General features: G+C 37.1%; 3 protein-coding genes and 1 pseudogene across 4 annotated transcripts; all 4 read left to right on the plus strand.

Annotated features, from left to right (window-relative positions):
* The first annotated feature begins 668 nt into the window (after nt 1–668).
* Nucleotides 669–4,354, plus strand: LOC103323618 (Transducin/WD40 repeat-like superfamily protein). The gene is made up of 2 exons (XM_008225619.2): nt 669–784; nt 3,127–4,354. Exon 2 carries the CDS (start codon nt 3,181–3,183, stop codon nt 4,213–4,215), a length of 1,035 nt encoding a protein of 344 aa, XP_008223841.2. The 5' UTR covers nt 669–784; nt 3,127–3,180; the 3' UTR covers nt 4,216–4,354.
* Nucleotides 4,355–10,431: 6,077 nt separating this feature from the next.
* LOC103323619 (obscurin-like protein) lies at nt 10,432–14,254 on the plus strand. The gene is made up of 5 exons (XM_008225620.3): nt 10,432–12,526; nt 12,666–12,816; nt 12,912–13,059; nt 13,153–13,398; nt 13,711–14,254. The coding sequence occupies exons 1-5, from the start codon at nt 10,864–10,866 to the stop codon at nt 13,987–13,989; spliced, it is 2,487 nt and encodes an 828-aa protein (XP_008223842.2). The 5' UTR covers nt 10,432–10,863; the 3' UTR covers nt 13,990–14,254.
* A 1,875-nt stretch (nt 14,255–16,129) lies between these two features.
* LOC103323620 (uncharacterized) lies at nt 16,130–21,544 on the plus strand (annotated as a pseudogene). Its single transcript, XR_016124556.1, has 8 exons — nt 16,130–16,395; nt 17,197–17,289; nt 17,478–17,545; nt 18,581–18,653; nt 19,357–19,473; nt 19,576–19,676; nt 20,309–20,408; nt 21,229–21,544. The product of XR_016124556.1 is annotated as an uncharacterized LOC103323620 (transcript).
* Nucleotides 21,545–21,993: 449 nt separating this feature from the next.
* On the plus strand, nt 21,994–23,246 carry LOC148920024 (F-box protein CPR1-like; the record flags this gene model as incomplete). Its single annotated transcript, XM_089044520.1, has 1 exon — nt 21,994–23,246. A coding segment is annotated over one exon (1,017 nt), but the record flags the coding sequence as incomplete, so codon positions are not given.
* Nucleotides 23,247–26,821: the final 3,575 nt, after the last annotated feature.

Raw genomic sequence — 26,821 nt, forward strand, 5'->3', positions numbered from 1 at the left:
AATTACTCACAAACAAGAGCTTGTATTGGAGCTTAGATTTGCAGGATCAGTTTAATGGATTAAGAATATTGGAATATGAACAAATTCTCGTCAAATCTAATTGAATCACACATTTTGGTAGATGCAAATGAAAAATAGATGTTAAATGCTAAGGGAAAGTGTTTTGATTCTATGGTGTATTAGATGTTGTTGCATCAAATGACTTAAATTGACTTAAATTGTTCATAATATATTCAACTCCAAATGCATATAAGAAGAGAAAAAAAACATTAAATCAATTGGACACAAGCAAATTCGTCAACTAATCCAATCATGTTGATTGTTTGATTTAAAGATTCGATCATATTCACCTAACTATCTAAACCGATCAAAATTGGCTAAAATTGGATTAGATTGGTCAATTTAAGCAGATTAAATTGGATCCGTCAATTTAGGCAGAGTTGATATATATTGAGTAATATTGAAAAAAATATTCCTTATATTTTAGAATCAGCTGTTGGATTTGATTTTTAGCCTTTGAGATTGAATACAATTAATATAGGCCGTTGGATTTGAAAACTCTAAATTTGATTTGGGCTTGGGCGACACTTGAGCCCAATGAGCCGTAAACCGTTCGAAACGTACAGTACAGTCGTATGGTGGATTAAACAGTGGTATATTAAGAGAAGAAAACGACGACGTTGCCATTATGTCGGATGCAATTCGAATAGTTTCAGGACAGATCGAGCTCTGCTAATAGGAAGAAGAAGAAGCCTCTAGGGTTTATCAGATACAGCTCTACCAGGTTCTCTCTCTCTCTCTCTCTCTCTCTCTCTCATTCTGTGAGGTGCTTTGTGCAAAACCCTGTGCCCTAAGTTCCTAACTGAGCTCTGTAAAGGCTTCCCTCATAAACTATAATAAGAAACTAGGGATAATTGGGGGAAAATCTGTTATGCTTTCACATAACTGTTGCAAAGAGGAATTAACAAGAAACTAGGGTTTGTTATGTTGTTCTTATAGCTCTACTCTAATGGGCTTGTGCTAACTTTAATACTCCACATTATGGGCTTACATGGATTTTGGTTTCTGTATTGTGCCTTGAATGATGTGAAATGGCCATATATTTGACATCAATATCTATTAGTTTGTTAATTGGGTTTGAATTTTTAGATGGGGAAGGTTGGATAGACTTGTAGGCTTCTTCTGTTGAATTCATGGTACATTTTGTTTATGAGATAGTTCGTAGAAAAGGAAAAAAAAAGAGTATTGGGATAGAAAATGGGACTGTCCGGGATAACTTCTCCGGATTTGCGTGAACTAGCAGAGTGGTTACTAAGTGGGGATGCTATAACTTAGTGTTTGTACTGACATTTGAGAATCCCTCTGTCTCAGTGAGCTCAGGGGAAAAAGTTGAGTACATTGTAAGATTCTTTACCAGGTTTTTTACCTAGGATTGTAACATTGACACACACACAGAGACACAGAGACATATATATGTGAATATTTTGCCATTTTCCATCAATGGGTTGATGGTTTTAGATTGTAGAAGCCGTTTAGTGCTTAGGTTTAAACTCTTAGGTTTGGGGATAGCTCAAAGTCCTAGTGGTAGAACCTATACCCTAAGCTCTAAACTTCTGTGTCTTGGTCAATTTTAAAACTCTTTAGAAGAGCTAGAGGCACAGTTCGAAAGTCCTCGGTCCTGCTAAAAGGATTCTCATTAGAAGAAGCCATCTCTGTGTATATATCCATATGATGCATATATGTATCTTGTGTTGTCAATGTAACTACCAATCCTTCGGTGTTGCTTTTTGTATTATTTTCTTTTAGCACCTTTATTTTCTTAAGGCTTCTATTTTTTTTTCTTCCAAGTTTCAAAAGGTTTCTATTTGTATTTTGTATTTTTGGTTGAATCCGTTTTGAGTTTTCAATGTGTAAACTTGGGATGGTTTAAAAAAAATAAAATAAAAGCAAACCAAGTAGTTTCAATTTGGTTTGGTACCAACTTCTAAATCCAGTTTTGTTAAAGGGGCACTTGTTCCAAATTGTGGAGTGATATTTAAAAGTCAAATGTAGCCACTTTCGCAATCTAGATTAAGCTTTAGCTCATGGCATCCAGTAATTTAGTGTGTGTTGTGCTGCCCTGCCTTTTATTTACTGTGTTCACCCAGACTTTGTTTTAACTAATTTGGTTTATTTATGGCTATGTTTGAGCTCCTGTGAATTTTATGACTAAATGGATTGATGCATTTTTCCTATATCTTGGTCATAATGAAGTTAGTGATGGTTGAGTAGTTGCTTCAATCTGGTAGATGATTATCCTTTTCCCCTGGCTTATGGAATGGGGTTGTGTAGGAAAAAGAGGGGCAATATTTTCTCTCTTTCTATTGTGCTTTTCTCGTGGAGGAAGTTTTTGCACCGAATTGGAGGCAAATAGTTGATTCTTCTAAAAGTCCCACCAACACCTATTTCTCCATTGCAAATATCACATCTTTGCAACAACAACTTCTTCAGATATATACTTTCACTGATACCTAGACCAGTATGAAACCCAAGCGTAAAAGTTTATACCTTATAACCTGAAGTTGGAATACAACAGAAGCAATTCCTTTTTTTGTTTTTTTTTTCCGTTGATAAATAAGATCTTCAAAACTCAGTTTACAAATTCTATAACCTGTCGTTGTAGTTGAATCATGGAAATGAAAGAAGGCTTCAGTTTTCTGAAGAGAATGTCAGATTTTTCAAGCTTCATTTGTCTTTTTTCACTTTCTGCATAAACCTGGTTCACAACAGGTCATTTGCCTTTTCTCTTTTCAAAAGTTAATCCTAGTTCTTCTTTGAAAACACATGGTTTGGATTATTATAAAACGAGCTATACGCTCCATTGTGCATAACCTGTATGCTTTGGATAGGAAAACTGCATACGACCTCTTCATCAATGAAAGACAGTAAAAGCAAAAGAAGTGAGTAGACGAGGGTAGTTTCCGTCTTTACTCGTGTCTATCAGTACATGCAGTGGTTTAGATTATTATGTGACTTGAGTTTTATAATGTTGTCTGGTGTTAGTCTATCAGTACCTGCCGTCATTTCTGTTGTCTTTAGTCATTTATGCTATGACAAATTTGCTTATTCATTTCATTTGTATTGCAGGATTTGAACTCATAGAAAATAAATCGTTTGCTATTGAAATACCAAACAGAGGCAATGATGCAATTTGCTCCAAGTGAGGGTGAAACTGCTTTGTCCGTAGTTGGTCCAAGGCCAATGGAGTTGTCTACGCATATTGCTCGCCCGGCACCTGGGCCAAATGGAAAACAAAGGACTTCCAGTTTGGAATCGCCAATCATGTTGTTGACAGGTCATCAGAGTGCTATATACACAATGAAATTTAATCCTGCTGGAACAGTTGTTGCATCTGGGTCTCATGACAAAGAAATTTTCTTATGGAATGTTCATGGGGAATGCAAGAACTTTATGGTTTTGAAGGGGCACAAGAATGCTGTATTGGATCTTCACTGGACAACTGATGGGTCTCAGATAATATCAGCAAGTCCAGACAAGACTGTGGGGGCATGGGATGTTGAAACAGGGAAAAGAATAAAAAAGATGGCAGAACACTCATCATTTGTGAATTCTTGCCATCCTGCTCGAAGGGGACCACCTCTTATTGTCAGTGGATCTGATGATGGAACTGCCAAACTATGGGATATGCGTCTGAGGGGTGCCATCCAAACATTTCCCGATAAATATCAAATTACAGCTGTCAGTTTCTCTGATGCATCAGATAAAATCTTTACCGGAGGCATTGACAATGATATTAAAGTTTGGGATTTGCGCAAGGCTGAAGTAATGATGACACTTCAAGGCCATCAAGATATGATAACAGGTATGGCATTGAGTCCTGATGGCTCTTATCTTCTGACTAATGGAATGGACTGCAAGCTCTGCATTTGGGATATGCGCCCATATGCACCACAGAATCGTTGCGTGAAGATAATGGAAGGGCACCAGCACAATTTTGAAAAGAACTTGTTGAAATGTAGCTGGTCCCCTGATGGAAGCAAGGTCACGGCGGGAAGTTCTGATCGGATGGTTTATGTTTGGGATACTACTTCTCGACGCATCTTGTATATGCTTCCTGGCCACACTGGATCTGTCAATGAGTCTGTATTCCATCCCACTGAACCCATTATTGGATCTTGCGGTAGTGATAAACAGATCTATCTGGGGGAAATCTGAGTTGTACTGATATAATGCAGTATCTTCATATTTGTTGTGGTAGTGACTTTTGACAATAGTTGAATTTCGGAAGGGTTGTATCTTGCTGTAGTTTCCATATTGGATTTTGACGGATTTAAGTGTATAAGCATTTTGATTAGATTTGCCATTTGTAGATGCTATGCTTGCCTTCCCAATTTCATGGTTTCCCCCATTGGCGTTGATGAGATTAAATTCATTAAAGGGGAAGATGAATGTTTTGGAGGCATTTGGGATAAGTGGATAATTTCTGTTAGTCCCTTTTTTGCTTGCCTGGCATCTTCAAGTGAGTGTGTAAATGAAATAGGCAAAATTGTATTATAACAATTTAGGTGACATGTTGTCTACTCATTTGTCTCATGAAAAAAGTTGGTCACTCCAAAGGGACTAGGCTATGCAAGTGTACAAATCATTATGGCTTAATTATGTACATGCCCATTGTGCTTTCAAACTTATTTCAGATTACCACCTGTGTTTACAAACGTCTCAAAGTACCTTCCAACTTTTTAAAAACCGTCTCACGTTACGATCCGTCTTTTTGACGCGTTATGAACGTTGGGCCCCACTTCCTTTTTCTTCTTTTTCTCCTCCTTCCTCCCCAAAATTCGAGAATAGCAGCCCCTCCCAACCGCAGATTTTCAATCGCTTATTTACCCTACAAAACTCAGAAATTTCTCCTAACCAACACAACTAGCAGCAAGAACAGCTCAATAGGTTGAAAAACCATACCGGATCAAAGCAAATGGTGCTCGAAATCGCCCAAACGAGCGATGAAGATTTTGGGTAAAAATCGGCCAATTTCTTGCTTGTTCCGCGATCAAGACGGCAGTTGGCGATGGTGAGATGTGAGGCTGGTAGAGGACAACGTGTTGGTTCTTTTGATACCCATGCCGTCGCTTGGGGTGGCGGAGGAGGAGATGGTTGCCCAAAACTGCTCGGATGAACAGTAACAAAGAGGAGGCTGTTGTTCTCGAATAGGGAGGGGTTGTTGTTCTCGAACAATAACAAAACTTAACGGAACGTCAAAAACTGACGAAACGGGTAACATGAGATGGTTTTAAAAGGTTGGGGAGGTACTTTGAGACGTTTGCAAACACATGTGGTAATCTGAGATAAGTTTGAAAGCACAATGGGCATGTACATAATTAAGCCAATCATTATTATATTATTGCTTTTTATTTTGTACATTTACTTTTATAATTTATAGAAAGTAGGCGAGAGAGTGGAGATGATGTTTCATTATAAAAAGCAAGTGGGACTTAATATACCTCTTCATTATGAAGTAGGTAGTATTTCCTTGTTGGGGAGAGTATGTATATTTTGTCTACCCATTTGGTTGTTCCCTTGAAGCATGAAAATACTGATGTGGCAAGGCAAATGAGGTTTCTCTACTCCTTTACCTCTTCCTTTGGAGATGCTCATGTAAAAGTAATTTTGTTTTTGTTTATATATATATATATATATATATAAACCTATGCACAACATGAGGAAAACGAGCACTAGTGACTACGGTTGGGCATTTAGATTGACAAAATCAAAAGACGAGCTAATTAGATTGATTAGTTTGGTTTTGTGCGGTTTTATTGTACATTTTTTATTTATATTAAAATTGGTGGAAAAGTGGACCAGACTAGAAAAAGATCGGTTTGAATTTGATTATAAATTTCGGAGTGACATTTACCAACTCAATGAGATTTACCCCAATGGGAAAAGGCCACGACTTTCAGACTAGTGATCTCAAGTTCTCAAATGTTGACATGTGCCACCTTTAACAACATGCATTGCATTGATGAGTGAGTCAATTTTCACTAGTCAAGTGGTCAAACTTTGAATAAATGACAACCAAAATTTTAGGACTAATGACAAAAAACCCCATGAAGGTTTGGGGTCATTCTCAATATGGGTCCCGAGATTTCAATTTTATCATTTTACACCCCCAATGTTTTCAAACCTGTCCAATTTAAACATTCTATTAAGTTGAATGTGAGGTCAATTGTTAACTGCTAACTTGACCACTATGGGATCCACCCTCAACTAACTGACTAGTCCTCTTACAACATCTCAAAGGTATTTTCGGATTGAAAATAGGAAAAAAATTCCTTTATAAACCTACACCAACGGACCCTTAAATACTTTTAAAAATTAGAAATCAATTAAACAACATGATAAAATAACATAACATAGAAAGAAAAAAGAAAAGAAAAAGAAAACTCAAAACCTAGCCCCTACTCTCCCCAACCACCGTACCAAAACCTACTTGCCTCCATACACATCTACCCCAGACCCAAGGCACCACCCATTCTTAATCACAACCCACACTTGTTCCAGCAACCCAACCTAGATATAGTGACTACGGCAGGGCATTTAAACTGACAAAATCAAAAGACTGGCTAATTAGACTGATTAGTCTAGTTTTGTGCGGTTTTATTATACATTTTTTATTTATATAAAATTGGCAAAAAATTGGATAGGACTAGAAATAGATCGGTTTGAATTTGGTTGTAAAAGCCTTGAATATGCAGTCACTAAATCGAACAACTTTTGAATTTGTGTTTATAATTTTTGAGTGACATTAACCAACCCAATGAGGTTTACCCCAATGGGAAAGGGCCACAACTTGCAAACCAGTGATCTCAGGTTTTTAAATGTTGCATGTGCCACCTTCAACAACTTGCATTGCATTGATGAGTGAATCAATTTTGACTAGTCAAGTGGTCAAACTTTGAATAATTGACCACCAAAATTTTAGGGCTAATGACAAAAGGCCCTTTGAAGGTTTAAGATCATTCTCAATAGGGGCCCTGAGATTTCAATTTTATCAATTTACACCCCAATATTTTCAAACCTATCCAATTTAATCATTATGTTAAGTTGACTGTGAGGTCAATCGTTAACTGCTAAGCGTGACCACTATGGGATCCACCCCTCAACTAACTGACCAGTCCACTTACAACATCTTAAGGGTAATTTCGGGTTGAAAATAGGAAAAAAAAATCCTTTATAAACCTACACCAACATTTCCTTAAATACTTTAAAAAATTAGAAATCAATTAAACAACATGATAAAATAACATAAAATAGAAAGAAAAAAGAAAGAAAAAGAAAACCCTAAACCTAGCCTCCACTCTCCTCAACCACCGCACCAACACCTATCTACCTCCGTACCCACCTACCCCAATCCCAAGCCACCATTCATCCTCACCCACAACCCACACTTGTACCAGCAACCCACACATGTACCTGTAACCTAACCTAGATCTTCTCCGTAGTACCACCACCACTACTCCGAGCCCAGCTCGCCATATCTCTGCGGAAAACTCACCTATACCTTCCTTGCGCCACCACGACTAGATCCGAAGCCCTACTCTGTGAGCCACTATGTGTGTGTGTGTGTGTGTGTGTGAGAGAGAGAGAGAGAGAGAGAGAGAGAGAGAGTGTGTGTGTGTGTGTGTGTGTGTGTGTGTGTGTGTGTGTGTGTGTGTGTGTGCGTGATTTTCGGTTGGCTAGCGGTTACAGGTGTGTTACGGTTAGGATATGTGGTGGTTTGAGGTTGGTGGGTAGGGCTGGGTTGGAGATGGTTTGTTAGGGTAGGTCGGCGACGGATTTGTGGGTGGGTCAGAGAAGGTGGCTGGGGAAGAGAAAAGATGATTGTGGGGCAAATTGATAAAGGAAACTTTTTTTTTCCTATCTCCAACCCGAAAATATCCTTGAGATGTTCTGAAGGGACTGGTCAGTTAGTTGATGGGTGGGTCCCATAGTGGCTATGTCAGCAATTAACAGTTGACCTCACAGTCAACTTAACGGAATGATTAAATAGGATAGGTTTGAAAACATTGGGGGTGCAAATTGAAACCCCAAGTCCCATATTGAGAATGACCTCAAACCTTCAGTGGGTCTTTTGTCATTAGACCAAAATTTTAATATCTACAAACTCACTATCAACAAGAAAAATCATAATATGAATACAAAATTATCATTAAACAATAAGTAAATGGAGCTACAAAGTATCAAACAATTCCAAAACTTTACTCAATCTTAAGCAACCAAATCAATGAAAAATTTCACAAAAAGGGGTACCTATTAAGTTGGGTTCATGTTCCATTGCCCACTTTGTTGTACTTCATCAAAAGCGACATTGTGCAACCTGTTTAGATAGGGAAGGGAAAGTTTGTTGAAGAAAGTGAGTGAACTCACCACATTAAGAGATGCGAGTGCTTTGATAATTTGCACCACAATTACAAGAGAAGACTAGACATATGGGGCAAAAGCACTCGCACCACATAAGACGTGAGCTCACTCACTTCCTTCAAAAAACCTCCCGTCCTTGTTTTGAAGTTGGCTTCTTTGCATTATCATTCAATATCTATACATGGTTCACCTTCACCAAGTTATGGCTAACTACACCCACAACATAGCTTTATATAAAAGGGGAGAAATACCATTTTGATTAACAAAATTGGTAGAAAATCTAGAGTTGAATATTCGGGGATTACAATACCTATTATTTAGTAAGCCAATTAATTTTGTTCCTCGCTAAAGGCCCAATCCATTATTATTAAATGCTAGGTGTTGGATAATATATGTATTATTTGGAAATTAGTTGTATTTTTAAAGATTTAATTATAGAAATTTTAACCGCAATGATTCCTGAATTCAAATCGGAATTTCATTTTGGTCCTCCAACTCTCGCATGTGTTTCAATTCAGTCATTTTGTAACTTTTCAATTGATTTTGAGCAAGGACTAATATCGATAATATCAATGAAATATCGAGGATATTATCGTTTTTTTGGATCTAGGATATTTTGGAACAAATCCATACACATATCGTATAAGTATTCGATAATATCGAAAAATATCGACGTCGATAATTTCTCTCACACTTTAACAACATTTGGCCAAAATATCTCTATAATATCGATAATATCGATAATATATTATCGAAAATATCGAGACAAAGAAAAATTTAAAGAGTTATTTATATTAACACCCCTTGAGGTTTCTTGTGTTTTCACAAAACCCCTAAGGTCTCAAAAATTACAAGAACATCCCATGGGTTTTAGTTTGTTTTCACAAAACCCTTTTCGTTGATTGTTTGTCCAAAAATTAATGATTTCATTAAAAACAACTTATGCAAATGACAAAATTAACCTCAATGAAGTATATGCATTTTAATCTCAAAGGCCAACTTTGTCATTTGGAGAATGTTTTTGTATAAAATCATCAATCTTTGGATGAAAAATCAATAAAAATGAGTTTTGTGAAAACAATTTAAAACCTCAAGGGGTGTTCTTGTTATTTCTAAACCTTAAGGAGTTTTGTAACAAAGCCGAAAACCTCAAGGGGTGTTAGTGTAAATAACTCAATTTGAACCTTATAGGAACTCTATGTGGTACTAAGTCACTTATGTATCTTACCATGCAATGTATAAAGAGTAATGCTACACTTACCACATTTATATCCCACATTTTCATACCACCTTATGTGGCAGATGAAGTAGACAATCACATCAATTAAAAAGCGTCAATAAATCATAAAAGTTAAGAAAACTTTAAATTAATTTTAATTGATATGTTGTCCACCTCATCTGCCACATATGGTGGTATGAGAATGTGGTATACAAATGTGGTAAGAGTAGCATTATTCATATAAAGTGTAAAATATTGTAGTAAATCATTATAAATAAATAATTATGGTGTGTTTAATATTATTTCATTAGTTAATACATATTTTCTACACTTGCAGTGTTTGTCGAGTCGCTATATAATCAATTTTTTGTGATAAAGTAATAAATAATTGACTAAATAAACATCCTCCAAAGTTTCAAGAATTTTTTCAAGTTTTTCTCACAATTTCCGTGAGTTTTATTCAATTTTTATCGATATCGATAATATCCCAATATTTTCATCGAAATTTATGTGTTTTTGAACTATTGATATTTCCAAAACCATGATATTTTAGACCTTAGTATGCACTCCACGAGTTTTTCTCCTCTACTATATTTCTTTCAAATATATTGTACATTCTGTCAAAAAAAAAGAAAAAAAGAAAAGAAAAGAAAATGATTGGAGATGGGCTGACTAATATTTGTTTGGGCCTCCTTTATTCGGATGGCTCCTCGTAAGGGAGCTTCTGATCTGAGTGTAGAATTCGATCAAAATGAAAACAGAAAAGACACAATTTGCCTCTCAAACGGCCCAAGACTATGAAGATTAGAAACGTTCTCTATTCTCATCTCTCTCTCTCTCTCTCTCTCTCTCTCTCTCTGTGCTTGAGTTTTGATAGCGAGAAAAACTGGAGCTTTGGAGGTTGTGGGTTGCTTCTGGCGGGGAAGTTAAGGTTCAAGTCAACAACTCTTGTTGAAGGTATGGCTCATTTGGACTAGTGGCCTTCCACTGTTTTGATCAGAAACTAATCAACTGGGTATATGAATTTCACTAGTTTATGCTAATTGAGCTCTTGTTCATGGAGGTTTCTGGTTCAATATGTTCATGATTGTATGCTTGTAACCTAATTTTCTATTTGAATGGCACCCCAACGATAGGGGAGTAATGCTAAATATGGCCAAAATTGATTCTTGAACTGACAAAAACATGTTGGCAAATTAGTGTTACAATTGGAAATTGGTAAAATGGCAAAAGCAGCTCCTACTCTTTTTCTTGAAGATTGGCTGAGGAGTGTCAGTGGCTTTAGCAATAGCTTCAGCTCCAGAAACTATTCAGCTTCATCTGCAAGAGCCATAATTCAAGCATGGGCTGAGCTTAGAGACTGCCTCCAACACAAATCATTCCAATCCCATCATCTTCAATCTCTAAAGACCCTTGTCAACTCTCAGACTTCTCTTCATGTTGCTGAGCCTCAAGCAAAGCTTCTACTTTCCATTCTGTCCTCTCCAGACCTTTCTCTTCCTCATGAATCCTATACTCTCTTTCTCAGGCTTCTCTATATATGGGTCAGGAAATCAGCCAGACCTTCTTCGGTTCTCATTGATTCAGCTGTAAAGGCTTTCTCTAATGTATTCTCTATAACCCAATATAACTCAAAGAAGAGTCCTCACCTCTTTTCTGAAGGTGTTCTCCTATTGGGTTCTTTATCTTTTGCGCCTTCTGTGTCTGAAAGCTCGAAAATAGTCTTCTTAGGGTCGCTCTGTAGGCTGTTGGCAGAGGAATACCAAGTACTTGGGTCATTTAGTGAACTAATTCCAGATGTGCTTGCTGGAATTGGGTATGCTCTGTGTTCTTCAGTGAAGGTTCATTTTGTTACAATTTTTGATTTCATGTTGAGTATTTGGGGTAAGGAAAGTGGGCCACAGGGTAGTGTTTCCCACGGGCTCATGATTCTGCATTTGATGGAGTGGGTAATGTCTGGTTTGAGCAGTTTTCGTTCTTTAGAGAAAATTAATACTTTTTCCCAGGAGGTTTTAGAGACCGCAAAAGCGAATTATGTTCCATTTGCGGTTGTCATGGCTGCAGCTGGAGTACTGAGGGCCTTAAATAGATCTGTAGTGAGTGGTCTTGGGCTGAACACTATTTCTAGACTGAGAAGATCTGCAGAAGACCGGATAGAATCTGTAGCAAGAGAATTAATTTCAAGAACAAGAGGATTTACCAGTTCAGATAATGATCGCACAGATAGTCTTCTGCTACAGTGTGTTTCAGTAGCATTGGCTCGAAGTGGTGTGGTCTCTGCTCGTTCCCCGTTGTTTATATGCCTTGCTTCTGCATTGTTGACCGAAATATTTCCTTCGAGACGTTTGTACATGAAGGTACTGAAATCAATGCATGGCAGTTCAGCTGTACTGAGGATTAATGAGGTCAAAGAACACCTGGAAAGTCTTACTTTTAAGGAAGCAGGGGCCATAACTGGTGTTTTCTGCAATCTGTATGTTTCAGTAGATGAACAGAGCAAACATATGGTGGAGAATCTTGTGTGGGATCACTGTCAACATATATACATGGAGCACCGACAGGTTGCTTTGGTTCTTCGTGGTAAAGAGGATGAAGTACTTGGGGATCTGGAGAAAATTGCTGAGTCTGCTTTTCTTATGGTTGTTCTTTTTGCACTGGCAGTCACAAAGCACAAGTTGAATTCAAAATTTAACCAGGAAAGTCAAATGGATACATCAGTACGAATACTTATTTCGTTTTCTTGTCTTGAGTATTTCCGGCGCATTCGATTGCCAGAATACATGGATACAATTCGAGGTATTGTTGTAAGTGTTCAGGAAAGTGATTCTGCTTGTGTGTCTTTCGTAAGATCCATACCCACTTATGTTGACTTGACGAATGGCCCAGGTATGGTTTAGTTTCCAGTTTAGCTCTAAAGTTCATGTTAACTTTTGAATTTTCAGCAGTGAGGTCCTTAAATTTAGTTTTGTCTTTCTCTCATTTTTTTATGATATTTTCATTTGATAAGAGCTGTAATGTCTACCAGACTTTTCTTTCCTGCGGAAAATGGAATATTTATGGTACAATGATGAGGTTCAAACAGCTCGCATTCTGTTTTACCTACGAGTCATTCCAACTTGCATTGCACGCTTGCCTAGCCCTGTTTTTGGGAAGGTGGTTGCTCCAACTATGTTCTTGTATCCTATACTGGACAACTTGATATTTTGGGAACTTTTTTTTTTTAATATAGAACATGGTGAGCAATTTGATTCCTTCTTACAAATTTAATCAGATATATGGGACATCCTAATGGAAAAGTAGCTCGAGCCTCACATTCTATGGTTTCCGCATTCATATCTTCCGGGAAGGATTCTGATCAGGATGAAAGAGAGTCATTAAAGGAGCAGCTTGTTTTCTACTACATACAGAGATCACTAGTGGTATCTAAAGCAGATGATGACTATAATGGTAAAACTTGAGCTTCATCAATTAAAGGTACCAAATGCTAAATCTTTTCCTTGATGTGACTGCAGGAATATCCTGAGATTACTCCTTTTGAGGGAATGGCTTCTGGAGTTGCAGCCTTGGTTCGACATCTTCCTGCTGGAAGCCCAGCCATATTTTATTGTATCCATTGTCTTGTGGAGAAAGCTAATAGGCTCTGCATTGAAGACTCAGCTCACCAGGATGATATGTGGAAGAACTGGCAAGGAGAGTCGGAGCCTGGCAAGAAAATCCTAGACTTACTTTTACGGCTGATTTCCCTGGTTGATATACAGGTGAACTCATATTTTGTTTCTTTTACTTAGATATGTTTGGTTTCCCTCTGAAAAGTTTACTGCTGTTTTCCTCTTCATTTTTGTTCTGCATCTGAATATCTAGCTTTAATACCCTAGTTTGTTTGCATAACACTTGGTATAGAAGTAATTTTGCGACATCTTCAATGTTCGAGAGAGAGAGACTTTGCAATTTACCATGAGCGTTGCCTATATTGGCAGTGTTGATGGAATAAAGTTGTCTCAAAAGGTGTTATGAGTTTCTCTCAACTTTGGTTTTTAAACTTTACTGAACATTAGCATTTATGTGTTCAGGTACTGCCAGACTTGATGAAGTTGTTGGCACAGCTAATCGCCCAACTACCAAAAGATGGCCAGAACATGATTCTAAACGAGTTATATTCACAGGTTGCAGAATCTGATGATGTTACACGCAAACCCACTTTAGTTTCTTGGCTGCAATCATTGTCTTACCTTTGTTTTCAAGAAACAAGTGGGAGTGCAGCCTCCAGAAAAGTGGGAAGTGAAGCAAACAGCACTTCTGTGAGGACTCCAGACCCATTAAATGATACTAGCCTAAATGCTCGACTATGAGATCGAGGTGCAGTAATCAAGATTACTTACTGTCCTTTTGAATGTGTTTTTGATTGTTCTCAATATTGCAATAATTGAAAGTACCACTCAGTAGTGTTATATGTCTATACTTCCTGTTCAACTCAAAGATGCGGTTGTTGTGAAACACATACAACTTTCATTTATAGTTCCTTAATTCTGTCATAATGTTGTAATTTGTGGGATGTTTCATGAAAAGAGAATGTCTCGCTTTTTATATAAGAGACATTTCAGTCCCTGTTTTAAATCACAGCAGCTTGATCTCTCTTGAATTCAATTTTGGATCCTTCTACTGGAACTTCAGTTTGGTCTTGTAAGATTAGGCATTGGAGATCATTTGAAAACTGGTTATAGGATGTTCGATTCATGACACTTGGGGTCCAGACTATGATGGCAGTCTCTAATGTCAGAATTGATGTCGACATATGGGAGGTGAACTGTAAGATATTTTCTAAACAAGACTCATGTTCCTTTTTTTCAAACTTCATGGCAAAAGTTGGTAAAATGGAGAAATTATGGAAGAGTAGCATTCAAAGATCGGAGGTGGGGTAACCCAAACCTTCTCACTGTCTCATGATTGATTAGACTACTACTTGAAACTCAAGGTAAGAGCTATCATGGTAATTTACCATGACAAAACAGATGGCGACTTGCGTTAATGCTAACCATATTTCCTTAGAGCTAACCACTTGCTCCTTTTTTCAGACCGACTCTGTGGGTGAGTGGAAAACTGAAGATGTTTTCTTCGACATGCCTTTGAATCTGTTACTTGAGCAGTAGTATGAGTTTCCAGTTTGGATATGATTGCAAACCTTCTATTTTGGATAAGACTCACTATCACAGTGACTTGCAAAAGCTTAGAACTTAGGGAAGGCCGTTCAGAAGGTTTGCCTTTGATTACCTCTAAGCTTTGCTATTGATGCTCTTCTCCTTCCTTGCTATCCAAATTCCTCATATAATTTGCTGCTTGTTCACTGTTTGTTTTCTCCAATCCTGCTATACTTGCTTGCATCCATCTGCAGAGTGGGGCAAATACTTATTGGTTTGAAGAACAGCCATATCTAAACAAGTGAAATCAGCTTTCAGCCTGGCAACACAGCCTGCTTCTCTTGAAGAAGCAGAATTTTCTTGGCAGGATCATCTAAATTCACTTTCCTTCTTACAGCCTCCAATTATGTCTAAGTTCCTACTTTAACATCAGTAACTAACAATGCTCATGAGACAGACCTATAAAGAGAAGCAAGAATGTTGGAAATTCAAGTGATTGGATCAATCTGGAACTGGTTGTACTAGAAATTAAACAACCCTCAAAATTTTGCACAAGTTGCTCAGAAATTCACAGAGCCAAACCTTGGCCAGCTCCGGTATGCAGCTGCTATTAGTACTAAGAAACTGGCGAAAGAACACGAGAGCATTCACCAAACCTCATTAAAATCACATATCATAAGGGACAATGGGATCACATGAACCAATATTCTTCAACCTAAAACAACTCCAACACAAGAACCACCTCTGAACCTTCATCTGCTAAGGGATGGAAGCAAACAACAATGACAAAGGTTATAGAGTCATCATGCATGTCTTTTTTGGTGTCTTATGACTAAAACAAATGAATATAAACAAGTCCTGTGAATCGACTTAAAGATTTAAAGAAATATTCTACAAGCATTTCAAACATCATATCTTCAAATAGTCACTTATGACCTTTGATTTCTCTAACTATAGTTCATCATTCCTCAAATTTTTTATATGATTTGAAAGCTATTTACATGCTTTAAAACCCCCATAATCTTCCTTCTTATTTCAATTTTGCCAATTTATCAGTGTAGTATCATAATTATAGTAATTCAAGGACAAATCACAATTTCCGTCAATTTTTTTCACGGCCTAATTATGTGCCCCACATGCGAGGGGTATTTTTGTCCTTTCGTGCCCTTTAACTTCAAAGGCCAGAATTTAATTTTGATCCCTGTAATTTATCAATATTTTCACTTTCGTCCATGTGTTTTTCAACTTTGTCATTGTGGTTATATAATTGTAGCAATTTAAGGATATGTCACAATTTTCGTCATGAAAATGTAGCAATGCAAGGACATGTCATAATTTTCGTCAATTTCTTTCATAACGGCCTTTGAATTGCTATAATTATAAAATTACAACGAAAAAAATTGACAAAATTAAAACTTAAAAACAAGAACAAAAGTGACTTTTTGCCAAATAAGAAAACAGACTGCCGGAGCTTTCCTGAGTGTCCTCCTTCATTTTCGAACACTACCAAAAGCTTTCATGATCAATTCTGTTCTGGTTTTTTGCCGTTTGAGAATCGTAAACGGAGGAGGCTACGTTGAGATATAGCTCTTGCGAGTGTCGCTCGATTTTTGTTGCGCTGTAAGTTGAAAGCCTGTTTCTATACTTGATCGGCAGGTATTATAATTTTCTTTTGAATAGGTTTTTTCTTTCCAAATTACTTCATTATTTTCCCAATTTGTAGAATTTAGAAAAAGAGTGAAACAGAAGAGCTGGTAACCCAATATTGCTTGCATTGAAGTGGTACCCAATTGGACGCCTTTCGATCTAATTGTGTTTTACTTTAGAGTTTTCATCGAATTTCCATCTTTGATTTCCAAATATCTTGGGGTTAATTCCCCCAAAAATGTATGATTTACATATTTGGTCGGCCTTGTAAGATTTAGATCAGCAGTTTGATGGTTTAAACTTAAATTGAATTTGGGTTTCTGCAAGGTCAGGTTTAGATTCATTCGGTTTGTGGGGTTAGCTTGAATGCAAAGGAAGCAATTGGTTTTGTTTTGTTTTGTTTTTTTCCTTAGAATCTTTACTTGGTGCACATTTTGCTTGGTGAGAAGTACCTGGGAAATGTGTGTTCACGTTTTAGTTATGAGGGTGCTCAAGTTGAGAGGCTTAAAGAAATTCTCAAATTCTGTTCTATATGTGTTCCCAGTATGATAATGAAAACAACTTTTTTTGTTTTGGTTGTATATTCTCTTACAAAATTAATGAGTTATAATATTTTGCCATTGTCATGGGCCTTCTTATATGCTTCTTGGTCATCAAAAGAACATGATATTTAAGAAGATTTTTGTTTTTTGTTTTGGAAACAAAAGCTTAAGAGTTTTGGGTATTGGTTGATTATTGAACCTTAAGTTGTTTTATGTTTGTTCGGTGGTGTAGGATTTTGGGATGATAATCAGTAAAACAGAGGTGAACTTGAGGAGGCTGCTTGCAGCTGCTCCTCAGCAACAAAACCAGGCAAAACTTGTACATGTATGATCCTTGTCCTCTCACCTCTCATATGGATGTTGTTAATAAAATTACAGGTCACATGCTTTTTTTCATTTTCAGACAATTGATTTGCCCCAAATTTTTCGTCTCTATACGAAGTCTAGTTTTTGTTTTTTGTGTTTCTGAGATGTATACCCTTTATGGATGACATAAGTGCTGCTACTTTGCAGTATATTGCTACTTTACGAGAACAGGTAGAACAACTAGCTGAAGAGAGAACTCCAGAAGGCTTACCAAGGTTGGTATGTGTTCTATTTTCCCCCTTGGTTTACTTTAACTTTTATTTATTCAACAATTTGATGCATGTACCAATATGCTTCCTTTGTTCTACTTTACAAATCAATCAGAAGGTTTTGGTAGGCATGATTGGAAATATATAACATTCCAAACACTGTTTAGAGTGAATATTCTTTTATACTGATATTAAGTTTTAGAGACATTTTCTCATATCATTTGCGTATTTTCATTGTTTTAGGGATTTTGGGTGGATCGAGTTTGTACAAATGAATATTGTATTGTCATAAGTTATTCTCTCTCTTTAGCCATTTGTGATGTTTTGAGTTATGAACTGTATGTTCTTTTATTTGCAATGCAGAACAAACAATTTCCTGCCTTTTATTTTTTATTTTTTATTTTGAAACAATTTAAAATATATAAGATGAATTTTGCTTATCAACTCATAGATTGGATGTATGATTTTTCATTGGGAAGTGGCAGATGTATATGGATTATTGCTGCCTCTGGTTTTGTCTTTCATTTTTTCTAATTCTTTCTAGAAGTCTCAATGCTCCATGCTTATCCTATTTAATGAAAAGCTCGTGCACCATTTTTTCTATTGAAACACAACTTCAAAGTTGGCAAAAACAACCTGCTAGGAGCAACTACAAACATAAGTGTTTGGGGCTGCATAAGTGTACCTGTGAAAGTGAGTAACCAGCGTGTTTTGTGGTGTACCCATGTAGTACGTGATCTTAGGGAGTAAGTGACACTGGGCACAGTTTTTTGTGATGAGGTGTTTTACTATAGGTGTGAACAGTTTTTCTTTGTGCGGGCGTTACCACAATAAATTCTGAAGTATCTGTATCACTAATGTTTTGGTAAATGTAGAGCGTGATTTTTTATATTTTATATTTTTAAAGGTGGGCCCTAATGGTGGCTATGTCTTAATATTTTCATCCTTTCTATTTATATGTATTTTCTGATACTCTGCCTTTAGAGCTTGTACGTTTCTTAATTTACTAATTGAAATTTTTATTTATGCTTCCATATACAGAGTTTCAAAGGCTGTATTGAGTGATTATTCAGAGAAGATTGAAGCCATTGCTTCCAAATTAGCTGCTCCACCAGTGAGTACATATGATCTAGAAATCATATTGTCGCTTTTTGATGAATTGTTGATTTTTTGCACTTTAAACCAGTTAAATCGGAAAATGTTCTTTAGATTTAGGGCTTTCTGAGTAACTTTAGTGTTATGTACAATTTAAAATCAATTTACTAATAATGGGTTTAGTATGAAGATCTGGAAATTATATATGACAAGGTATGAGAAAGAAAAATATTGTTAGGCTGATACAAATTGGGGAGGAGACTGTTGGCACAACACCTAAATATTACTTTGTTTTTTTTTTTTTTGTTTTTTGTTTTTTTTTTTTTTTTTCTTCTGTGAATGGATGGTTGGACATTTTAGTTTTTATGCAGGGAACAATTTCTAGAGATTGTTTTAAGTTTTAGGCCCAACCTATTTCATGCTCAATAAAATACTGAAAATTTCTCCTTTAGTGCATCAGTACATGTAATTTGTTGTGTCAGTTTATGTCATCATCTCGAGAGAAAACCTTTAATATATGGATAATGTCTCTTGCTAGATTTCTACCATGTTATATGGCAGATTTTCAATCTGGCACCATATATGGAAGCAGGAATCCACCTGATCAGGGGTCCAGATTAACAGTCTGGCAAAAGAATATTTCCGTATAACATATGTATATGTTTGCAATATATGGAGTTCATTGCTCCTAACTGTGTTTTTTTTTTGGGGCAAACTCCCAGCCTGATATTCAAGCACCCCAGGAGTCTCTTGCAAGAATTTCTGTCAAAGCAAACTCTTCTGATACAGGAGACAATCAGTTTCCCCTTTCTCCAGGCCTGAGAAGGAGATTCGTGTAAGTGAACAATAGTTAGGATCATTATGATTACATCTAGCTGCTTGCTAGTGTTCTTTCGTATGATCACATGTTTTTATTTTAACTGGTGTTGTTTGTTAAATAGGCCTACTCAAACGAAGATGGAACTCATGAGACTCTTAGTGTTGATTCTTCAGCGCCTGTCAAACTGGATGCTGCAGCCCAAGCACACATTGAAAAGCATAGGTATTTTTTTTTCTACTTATCTTTGTATTTTCATACTTTCTCGATTTGTCCTATTAAACTGGAGTAACTAGACTGTGGATGAAATTGAAAACAGGAGTGCTAGAATGTTGGTCCATAAACTGACTCAGTGATGTAATTACATATGAAGCTACTTTTTCCTTATAAACCAAAAAAATAAGTTTGTTCTTGTTTAAGAATAAATAAAACGTGATTCTTGTACAAATGGAAATGACACCGATACCCCTTTGGGAACATCTGATAAAACTGGAACAACAGAGTCAGGTGAGTACTTTGGGATTAATTGCTTTTATTTTTATAATTTATTTCTTTACATTTGTCTACCTAAAAATAGACATTGGCCTACAAACGCCAGCCTGGCCATTATTAAGAGTCCTTATTAAGGAACTAGGTCCATGTCCAACGCATGTTTTTCAAGTCCATCCGCATCGGAGTTGATCTCTATGTATATCTGATACAACACTGCCAACAGAGGGTGGCTTGAATCAACATGACCTTGAACCAGATAACTCACCGAAGCAGAGTCTATCTTTCTGTTAAAATTTCAGATGTTAATTTTATATGCTTTCTACATTCTGTTTAGGATTCTTATAAATTTTCTTCTCTTGTGACAGAAAGCTTCAAGAGGATTTGACCGATGAAATGGTGGGATTGGCAAGGCAACTTAAAGAAAGTAGTCTCATGATGAGTCACTCTCTGAAAGACACTGAAAAGGTAAGATACTGTAGTTTATCTAATGCAAGATCTTGTAACCTCGGCACTATTTGTATTTAGGCTGTGGTTTGATTTGTGTTTAGGGGTGATACTGACCAGGGTGAAGTCTTTATGAAGGGAAGCTAAGGTGAAAAAATATTTTGATTTTAGGTGTGAAAATCAGGAGAAATGCTTGAAAAGAGAAATGTTAAACAAAGAAACCAAGGTTGGGACTGTAAAGAGTCCTAGGCCAAAACCAATAGATTTGAAGAGGAGTTTAGGTGGTAATAGGAGAGTTGATTTAACTTTTTGTTTAGGAAGAGTTTAAAGTAAAGGGGATTGGGGAGGTCTGCAAGATGGTATCTGATCTGGTTTCCATGTTCAGAGAATTAATAGAAAGGAAGAAGTCGAAGAATAAGATGATTGGCTTAGCAATCAGACCTAGGAAAAGAAGGATATGCTGCTGAGTATCTTTCATAAGATCTCTGAAAAAGTTAGAACACATTACATATTCTTATATAAGATGTTGATCTATGCTATTCATGATGGTAATAAAACATAAGATATCTTACATGAAGCAGAAAAAATTGAAGCTGCGTAAAACATATGCTAGGACTCAAATAAACCTAAATTGACTGTGCAGTGCCCCGAGAGAAAACCTTTATTGTCAGACGTATCAAAATTAAGGAAAAAGGTTCCAAGCAATAATGCAACATTGTGTTACTTCAAAAACTGATTGTTGTGATAAATGCCTACTCTCTGGTGTGTCTTAGATGTCAATTCATAGCTGATGGAATAACATATCTTTTGGTCTCATAACTTAGTTATGGCTTGTGTGCAGATACTTGATTCTACAGAGAAGGCTGTTGAAAGTAGCTTGGCAAGCACTGGCCATGCCACTACACGGGCGGCGGATATATACTCGAAGACGTCCAAAACTACGTGTTTCACATGGCTTGTAATGTTTGTAATGACATGTGTATTCGTCATGGTTGTACTTTTAATTCGTGTCACTTGAGTGTATGTTGAGTGAGGAAAATTTATCTTTCCTCCCGTAATTGCTATGTATAATTTGCAATGTCGAACAGTGACATAGTTTACAACTTATCATGGACATATTTCCTCAGAACTGGTTAAGAAAACATTCCCTTTCCTCATTCCCATGATGTAGAAGAAATCCATGGATCCATTCATGAAGTTCGTGACCACAAAGACGAAGGTTCCCAACTCAGACGGACCACAAATTTCTTGGGAAGTTGGAGGCAGTGACGCCGGCTTGCGTGGATCCTAAGCCTCATTCGATTGGTTTGGCTTTTACCAAACAAATTCAGTCCTCGGTGCCAACATCTGGCTGTGCATGAGACTAGAAGGCCATTCTCCCAGTGCAGTTTAGCTTTAGATTACCATGCAACGGATAAGGAAAAAAATTATTACAAGCACGCGTATGTCTCTATTTATTGTAATGCATAGCCCCTTTTGTGATGAAGGGTTTTGGCGCTGTTAATCTAAACTATATGTTTATGACGTAAGATGTTAGTCTACATCATTTCACCAGTGATTTCATACGATATGAGTCATTACAACGCTCCATTGAAACCAATAACTCCAACGCTCCATTGAAACCAACTCTGCTCCTCTATCCATTTTAATTTGGTCAGATAACCCCAAAGACGCTCCGTCAGGTTTCTTTTCATTGGCCTTTAGCGACAACGAGACGATCGGGGCCGCCTTGAGAACTGAGCAGCCGTTCAAATACGCTGACAATTACACACACATATTGGGCAACTCTGTTCATGGTCTGGTTTGCATACGCAACTATGTCGATTGGGAAATTGCTTTGTGGAACCCGTCAATTCAAAAGTTGAAGAAGATTCCCTTCCCAACCTTTGAGAGGCCGCGATTTGAAAGACTTGCTTACTATGGATTCGGGTACGATTCTGTTCATGATGACTATAAAGTTGTGGGAATAGTGGATTGCTATACCGAGAGTCGTCAAGTTCATATTTATAGCCTGAAATCTAACTCATGGAAAAGGATCCAAAACATGCCTTGCAATAATTTTGATTTTCATTCGGATTATATCGTGTTCTTCAGCGGTGCTCTAAATTGGCTAATGCACCCGGTGTTAGATGAAACCCCGCACATAATTCAAACTCTTACTCTTGCCAGTGAGGAATATTGCCAGTTTTCCACCCTGGTCGATCTGGATGACGTGTATAACATGCATACGCCTACGCTGTCTTTGGAGGTCTTGGGGGGCTGCTTATGTCTGTGTGTTGATCGTTTCGGGGCCGCACATGATGTTTGGGTTATGAAGGAGTATGGAATGACAGAATCTTGGACCCTGCTTTTCTCTATTGAGCCAGAAGCTGTGCCTTGGGTGAATGTTCATTCTTTCAAACCGCTGGTGTTGTCAAAGAACGGAGAAATGGTCCTTTTGACGTACAAGTACCACAATTCTGTCTTCTTTTGGTATGATTTAAAGAAAAAGAGTTTCAAACAAGTTCAATTTCGTGGTCATCCCCATGTATCTAAACTGGCAGTTAGTGGTGTCGGGAGCCTTTGTCTTCTTGATCCTGTTATTTCCAAGTCCCCTCCACCTCTAAGAAGAGGAAACTTTTAAGCAGTGAAGGGTCTCGCGATCTGGTTGTCAAATCAACAAAAGATGATCAGAGTTAATTGGCGCCCCACACAGAGTTAGGGGATGATCATTTTAATGAATTTTTTTCTTTTTAATTGGTAGTTTGTTTCTTAGTTTGCTTTGCAGACTTGTTTACAATGCATATCACTACAACTCGCCTTTATCAAGTTCGTAGTTGTGTGAGTAAAAAAAAAAATAGAAGTTGAGAATTGCAGTCAGCAGCAGTGCTTACATTTAAGATAGAATTGCAGTCAGCATCGCTTATTTTAGTATTTTAACAATTTCTCCTCTATTAATTTATAAATTGGGACTTCAAAGAAGATTAAAAGTGTTAGGTATATATATACACATATTCCCGCCAACCCTGAACCATGGTTTTAATAGTATAGCCGGGCGGCTATACTCTAATAGGCTATACGTGTTAAATACATTCGAATCTTTTAAAAGCACAGTCGCCCGGCTATACTCGTTAAATATATTAAAATATTTAGTATAGCCGAGCGGCTATACCAGTTAAATACATTCGAATATTTAACAAGAACGCAATGAAACAATCGAAGGTTGAATCTGAGGATTTCTTCCCATCCATCCCAAATTGGAACTGACAGTGACTGACACCACCAAACCAAATATCGGGTGGTTTGGTGCCAAATGGTACAATCGAACGTGGGGTGTAGAGAGTATTAGGCCCAAATGGTATTGGGTCCTAACACAATGGCGAATTTGCTAATGAGCTCCTTTAGACTACAAGGCTTATTATATTCGTAATGATTCTTGTTGGGTTTACTGTAACAACCGTAGTTTGTTTGTTAGTCTAGTCTGCAGAATATTTTAAACTCATATCATTACAAACCACCTTCGTTTCAGTAGTCGAAATAACTTTATTTGTATTTTTGCCACATATCTGAGGTGAGTATTGTGTAAAACATAGAAGCTGACTGACTGAACGGAATTTTTGGTGTTTGGTGTTGTTTCAACTTGCCATGAGAAATATCCTTCCACACCAATGAGGCTTCAAGTAGTAAACATTGATGGTTTAATCCCTCTTATCAGCATACTGTTGCATGATGTTTATATTTTCTTTTGAGAATGCATCATGATTTTTCCTTGTTTATATTTTCAATATATATAAATCAAATTCTGGTGTAATCAAAAGCAAAGTGAAGTTATGCTCCTTCCTTTACACTGGCCTTATTGATCATTCTAATTAATCATTGTATTTGTATGGTAACACTAGTATTAGTTTGTTTGTTAGTTTGCAGACTTGTTTACAACACATATCACCAACTCAGCTTTCTTGTTTAGGTATTCCAATTCTTTGTTTTTTGTCTGGCTGATCATCTTTTGGCGCAGGGTATATATAGATTATGACACTCCTGTGAAAAACATTTAAGATAGAATTGCAGAAGATGCTTCAACTTTTGTGGTTTCTTATGTTTCCTGCTTCAACTCACTTGCCAAAAAAATTACAATAAAATTCAATTTGACTTATCAAAATTTGGGGGAGTAATGATAGGAACCCAAGCTATTACTGAGCCATTTGGGGAGAAATTATTGTATGATACTAGAATACTACGTGACAGGTTGTTTTCGGAGACGGATTAGGGGTAAAATGGGAAGTTTGGGATAAAATAATAATGGAACGGGTGTTTCAAAATATTCTCCTGGTGCAAATAAATAGTTCGGGCTCTGTTGTGTTTTTCTAAACCCCCTTTCATTTTCTGTTGTTTTGGGATCTCATATTTTCTATTGTACTGTTAGACTTTTGTGTCGGGCCTCCCTTTATGTCTAATTTGTATTTCCAAAATTTATGTATAATTTGTAAGAACGTAAATTTTATTTAGGCGCAATTGGCTTTTTCAGTGAACTAGCACAGACGGTCATGACGTCCGTTCAGCCATTTTAATTTTAATTTTTATCTTTATTTTTTGAAGGAGACAGTCTGGCTTTTAAATGGTTAAAATGGTTTCCGATGAGGATTGTTCAAAAAAACCAAATTTCAGGAAATGCTTCACAATTTTGTTTCACAGTGTCATAGATGCATAGCAGGCCACAAATTTGTGTATGTGCACTACTGAAAAAAGAAGGCAAAAGTCGCGGTTTGCTTAGAGGGAGAGGAGAGAGACAGTCAGTGCGAGAGAAAGGCCACTTTGAGGTTTCCTTTCGAATTTCCAAAGTAAAGTCAATCTTTAGTATTAGCCAAGACAAAAAAGAAACTTTGATATTTTCTCGCAACAAGTCATCAAGTGTCTCGCGAAGGAGAGAGAGTGAAGCACAATGTCTAATGGTGTGTAATGGCCACGATTACTGTGCATTCGTGACTTATAAGATTTAACCACGGCTATTCTGTACCTTATTGGAATGGAACCATGAGGAATGTAAAGTTAAAAGAAATAATAATGGATGTCGGGCTTAAATAGTAAACTGAAAACAAATTAATGCATCATTAAAAACATTTTCCATTTACAGCGGTTATATTAATTGTTGTTGCTAATAACAATTGGGTTGAAAATTAACAAAAGGGATGAAGAAGAGGTGTAAAATTTTAATCTCAATATATATAACTACAAGCATATATATCATGAATGATTGATTGATTGATCTTAACTGGCTCTCATCTTCTTCTTGGCAGGATTAGAAGAGCTAGGCATTGCCATAAACACCGAAGTAAGATCGTCTGGAACCTTAAAAAACCCTTGTGAAGGCCGTGGCCTCAGTTTTCTTCTAGCTTGGGTTGGTTTCTTCGGTGCTGGTGGACACACCGGCGGTTGCTTCAAGGTCACGTGAGCTGCAGGTGACTTGGGTGTGTGGCACTCTTCATGTTCATGGACGTCACCTTCCAAAAGCAAAAGCTCCTCGTCCTCGTCCTCATCCTCCTTTGCGTTGTTTAAAGGTCGTAGTTTTGGAACCACAACTCTTATTGGCGTAATTGGTCGGAATTGATCTTCTTCTTCTGGTGATGTTGCAAAACCCATTTTGGGTTGGGGAAGAAATCTCATCTTCTTGGCTGTGTAGTGAGGAAAGAGCTAGGTTATTTTGATTAATAAATTGTGGGTTAGTTGTTGCTTTGGACAAAAAGGTAAAAGAAGGCGTGCTGAGGAAATCGAGAGGGTGATATGATGAAGGTGCTGAAGGAGAGGCAGATACATATGACCATCAAAGCATCAAAGTGAGAGAGAGAGAGAGAGAGATGTGATGGGAGGGCAGCCGGACTCACACTAACATGTAAACAACACTGCAGATGGGAATGATGAAGAGATAGGGCAGGAACCGAAAGGTGTTGGAAGGGTGGGAAAAAGACAAACAAATATTAATTAATTAAGAAATGGGCAGTGAGTGTAGGAGAGAGATGTTTAAAGTGGCAACAACGCAGCCTTCTGAGCGAGGAAATTAGAAAGCAGCTTCTAGCTCAAGTAGTTGAAGTGTAGATATCTGAGGTTCTGTGTTCGAATTTTCTCTCTGTCAATATCGCTCGTATAATAAAAATACTGAAAAAGATTAAAACTCTTATTACCCACCAAAAAATAAATAGAAGAGAGGATTAAAACTCTTATTACCCACCAAAAAATAAGCAGAAGAGAGAAGGAAAAAAGTGGGGAACTTAAGAGACACCAATAATAATCTTGGGTGTGTGTGTGCCTCCCTTTTTCCACTCATCACTCATGCCTATCCTGCCATGTTACTTTTGCCTTTTGTTTTTTTTTGGTTCTTCTTCTGTCTAAACCATGTTGGCCATGTTTTCTTTTTCACCCTTTCATGTTGTTTGTTGTCCCTGCTATACGTCATAAGTGGC

Source organism: Prunus mume, linkage group LG2 (assembly GCF_029339155.1).
Source record: "Prunus mume cultivar Tortuosa linkage group LG2, ASM2933915v1, whole genome shotgun sequence".
In the NCBI taxonomy this organism is placed as follows: Eukaryota; Viridiplantae; Streptophyta; class Magnoliopsida; order Rosales; family Rosaceae; genus Prunus; species Prunus mume.

Excerpts from the sequence above, each read along its gene's own strand:
- LOC103323618 (XM_008225619.2), top strand. The coding sequence starts at position 3,181 with ATGATGCAATTTGCTCCAAGTGAGGGTGAAACTGCTTTGTCCGTAGTT.
- LOC103323619 (XM_008225620.3), top strand. The coding sequence starts at position 10,864 with ATGGCAAAAGCAGCTCCTACTCTTTTTCTTGAAGATTGGCTGAGGAGT. Across the intron at positions 12,527-12,665 it reads TGACTTGACGAATGGCCCAG|ACTTTTCTTTCCTGCGGAAA; the intron begins GTATGGTTTAGT and ends AATGTCTACCAG. Across the intron at positions 12,817-12,911 it reads GTTGCTCCAACTATGTTCTT|ATATATGGGACATCCTAATG; the intron begins GTATCCTATACT and ends AAATTTAATCAG.